The sequence below is a fragment of the Jaculus jaculus genome, chromosome X (assembly GCF_020740685.1).
Source record: "Jaculus jaculus isolate mJacJac1 chromosome X, mJacJac1.mat.Y.cur, whole genome shotgun sequence".
NCBI classification, from domain to species: domain Eukaryota; kingdom Metazoa; phylum Chordata; class Mammalia; order Rodentia; family Dipodidae; genus Jaculus; species Jaculus jaculus.
The window spans coordinates 46,831,876-46,835,471 of NC_059125.1; the positions used below are offsets into that span (position 1 = coordinate 46,831,876).

Below are 3,596 nucleotides of genomic sequence, written 5' to 3' on the forward strand. Positions count from 1 at the left end.
GGAAAGGGAGACAAAGGAAGGAAGGAAAGGAAGATAAAGGAAAGAAAAACCTAAAAGAAAAAAGAGAAAGGAGAGGAGAAGGAAAGGGAAAGAGAAAGGAAGGAAAGGAAAGAAGAAAAACTAAAAGAAGAGAAGGGAGAGGAGAAGAGAAGGTGAAAGAAAAATCGAAAAGAGAGGGAAAAGGAAGAGAAAGAAAGGAAAGAAGAAAACCTAAAAGGAGAGCAGAAGAGAGGGGGGAAGAGGAGAGAGAGAGAGAAACTACACCACCACCCAACTAGAGGGCACGTCCTCCCCCGCTTTGCCCTGGAATACAGAACGCTTGTACCCGGGGGGGGGGGGGGGGGGGGGGGGGGGGGGGGGGGGGGGGGGGGCATTGTGACACCTGGGAAGTAAAGGTGGAGAAGGGAGAGTCAGTGACTGGTGACTAGTCCTCTTCAGCAAATCCTTGCTTGAGCCCTAGCAAGGCAGCTGCTATCTTAAAGTGTCTGCTTGGGTGGTGGCCTGAGCTAGGCACAGAGAGACCGCCTCGATGACAACGTCTTGTCTCCCCCCGTCTCAGGCTGCGCAGCAGCCCATCACCCAGAGCCTCTCTCAAATAACCAACTGTCTTTACATCAGCAACGCTACCGATGCTAACAACAAGCTCGTACTGTCCAGCAATCACATCACCTCAGTCATCAACGCCTCGGAAGTGGCGAACACATTCTTTGAGGGCATTCAGTACGTCCAGGTACCCGTGACCGACACTCCCTATTCATACCTTTATGATTTTTTTGACCCTATTGCTGATCACATTCACGGAGTGCAGATGAGAAATGGCCGCACGCTGCTGCACTGTGCCGCGGGAGTGAGCCGATCGGCTGCTCTGTGCCTCGCATACCTCATGAAGTACCACACCATGTCCCTGCTGGATGCCCACACTTGGACCAAGTTGTGCCGCCCCGTCATCCGGCCCAACAACGGCTTTTGGGAACAGCTTATCCATTATGAATTCAAGCTGTTTAGTAGGAACACGGTACACATGATCAACTCCCCAGTGGGTATGATCCCTGACGTTTACGAAAAGGACATCAATTTGATGATGTGACCCACACATCCTGCCCCAGACATCTGCAATGGGTCGGACATCAAGATTTAAGATGACTTTTGGCTTTTGGTTGGTAAAGAAAAGCAATTAAGAGGAGACCTTGTAGATGAGCTAAGAAAAAGGGACAGGACTTGGGAGTTTTAAATGTCATCTTGTCATCAAATAATAAAATCTAATACATGTTCGATGGTAAAATATTTCTTACCTTGTAAGAGACAGGTAATACTGCTGGGGCTGACAGAGGGCCAGAAGGACGGAGGGATGGAAAGGAGGGGGTGGAGTAGGTGAATGGAGGTTGGTGGGGATGGTGTGTGGTAGGAGCAGGGGTGTGGGAGGAGTAGGGCAAGGGCTTCCTAGCTGATCAGTCAGCAGACGTGGAATTCCCAGTCCTGCCTCAGCTGACTAAACCAGCAGTGAATCTTCTATACACTTCAACTCAAAGTCAGGGTCTTTGACATCATGACACCTCTTCTACTTTTCCAACTACCTGTTAGCCACCAAATTAGCCTCTTGAAGCAATGGGAGAGCCTTGGGTCACCCCTGCCCCACCTTTAACCACAGCGGCCTAACTCCCATTTTCTAGATTGGATTTATATATTTGTTGAAGAAATTATGCCACCCACATAGTTTCAAGAAAAATTTTGAGGGCGCTAAAGAGATGGCACAGTGGTGAAAGGTGCTTGCTTGCAAACCCTGATGACCCATGTTCAATTTCCCAGTACCCATGTAAAGTCAGATGTGCAAAGAGGCTCATGTGTGTGTGGAGTTCATTTATAGTGGCAGGAGGTCCTAGTGTGCCCATTCATTCACTTTCTCATTCTCTTTTTCCTTCCTTCCCTTGTTCTTTCTGTCTCAAATAAATAAAAACATTTAAAATATATATATGCACATATATACATATATGTATGTATATATATATATATATATATATATATAGAGAGAGAGAGAGAGAGAGAGAGAGAGAGAGGGAGTTGTACTACCTTAGCAAGGTCTCAAGCCTCAAGAGGTCCTTGGTGATCCCCTCACCAGCCTTCTAAAGTGGCATTAGTTTCTTTCCAATAGTGTGTGCTAAGAGAGAGCTTGTCTGAAAAGGACAGCCTCAGCTGCTCCTCTCATGGCATTTGTTAAAGCATTTTATTGCTAACTTCCATACATGTACACAATGTACCCTGATCATAGTTGCCTCCCATAGCCATCCTTTGGAAATATGCCCGCAGATACATTCAGAGGTGTGCTTTCTTAAGTGATTCTTTATCTTGTCAAATAGTCAATATTAACCATCACAAACACCAACCATACTCATTTCTTTTGCATGTGTATGAGCGTGCCAGTGTTCATGCTCAAGTGTCACATTCATGTGGAAACCAGAGGTCTACATCATATGTCCTCCTCAGTTATCTGCCTTAATTTTTGTTCTATTTCTGTTTATTATTATTATTATTATTAAGTAGGGTCTCATTCTAGCCCAGACTAACATGGAGCTCACTATGTAGGCCCAAGCTGGCCTCAAATTCTTGGTGCTCCTCTTACCTTAGCATCCCCAAGTACTGAGATTAAAGGCTTGTGCCACCATGCCTGGCAAAAACACCAATCAAATTGTGGGCCCAAAAGACTATAGGGTGACCTCATCAAAACTGATTATATCTGGTTAGGGATATAAGTTAATGTTAGACCACTTACTTAACATGGGTGAAGTCCTAGGTTTGAAACCTAGCACTGAAAAAAAAAAAATGGAAACTAATTACATCTGCAATGATCCTATTTTGAAGTAAGGTCATCATATTCTAACGTTATGAGACCTGGGACTTCTACATAGATGGACGGGCAATTACATATAAAGCACCATAAAAGAAGAAAGAGGAGGTAACTAAGATGTGGTATATCTACACGATGGACTTCTACACAGCAGTAAGGAAAAATGACACAACGAAATTTGAAGAAAAATGGTCTAACCTGGAACAGATCATTTTCAGTGAACTCACCCAATCACAGAAAGATAATCGCCACATAATCTCACTCATCTACAGCTCCTAACCTGAATCTACCCAAGATGCCAACATACCTAGCAAGCATCTCGAGGACTGGACAATAGGGTGGGTGGGGAGGGAGGGGAGGATGAGGGAGGGGGTAGGGGCCACAAAGCTGGACCCAAACGGCAATGGTACCATAAAATTCTACATCCTAAATAACAGACCTTCACCAGGCCCTTAGAGGGAACACCTGAATCACAAGGCCCTGGAGAGGGTATGATGAAGACTGACTTTAGTCTCCTTCAGTTTTTCTCTCTCTATCTCTTTCTCTCCCTCTTCTCGCTCTTCTCTCTATCTCTTTTCTATTACTTGTCTTTTTCTTCTCTTTCTCCTTGGGCACCGACCTGTAACTCCCAGCACTAGAATGTGGCTATCATCCACAATGAGCCATTGATCAGAGAGACCTACAAAGTTTCCCAAAAGAAGATAGATTTCTATCAGAGTACTTGATGACCCGCCAAAGGTTAGTGGAAAGACCC

General features: G+C 45.1%; 1 protein-coding gene across 1 annotated transcript; it reads left to right on the forward strand.

The window, feature by feature from the left end:
* Positions 1-529: 529 nt before the first annotated feature.
* Positions 530-1,087, forward strand: Dusp21 (dual specificity phosphatase 21). Its single transcript, XM_004665764.1, has one exon. The coding sequence runs from the start codon at positions 530-532 to the stop codon at positions 1,085-1,087; it is 558 nt and encodes a 185-aa protein (XP_004665821.1).
* The last annotated feature ends 2,509 nt before the right edge of the window (positions 1,088-3,596 follow it).

Excerpts from the sequence above, each read along its gene's own strand:
- Dusp21 (XM_004665764.1), top strand. The coding sequence starts at position 530 with ATGACAACGTCTTGTCTCCCCCCGTCTCAGGCTGCGCAGCAGCCCATC.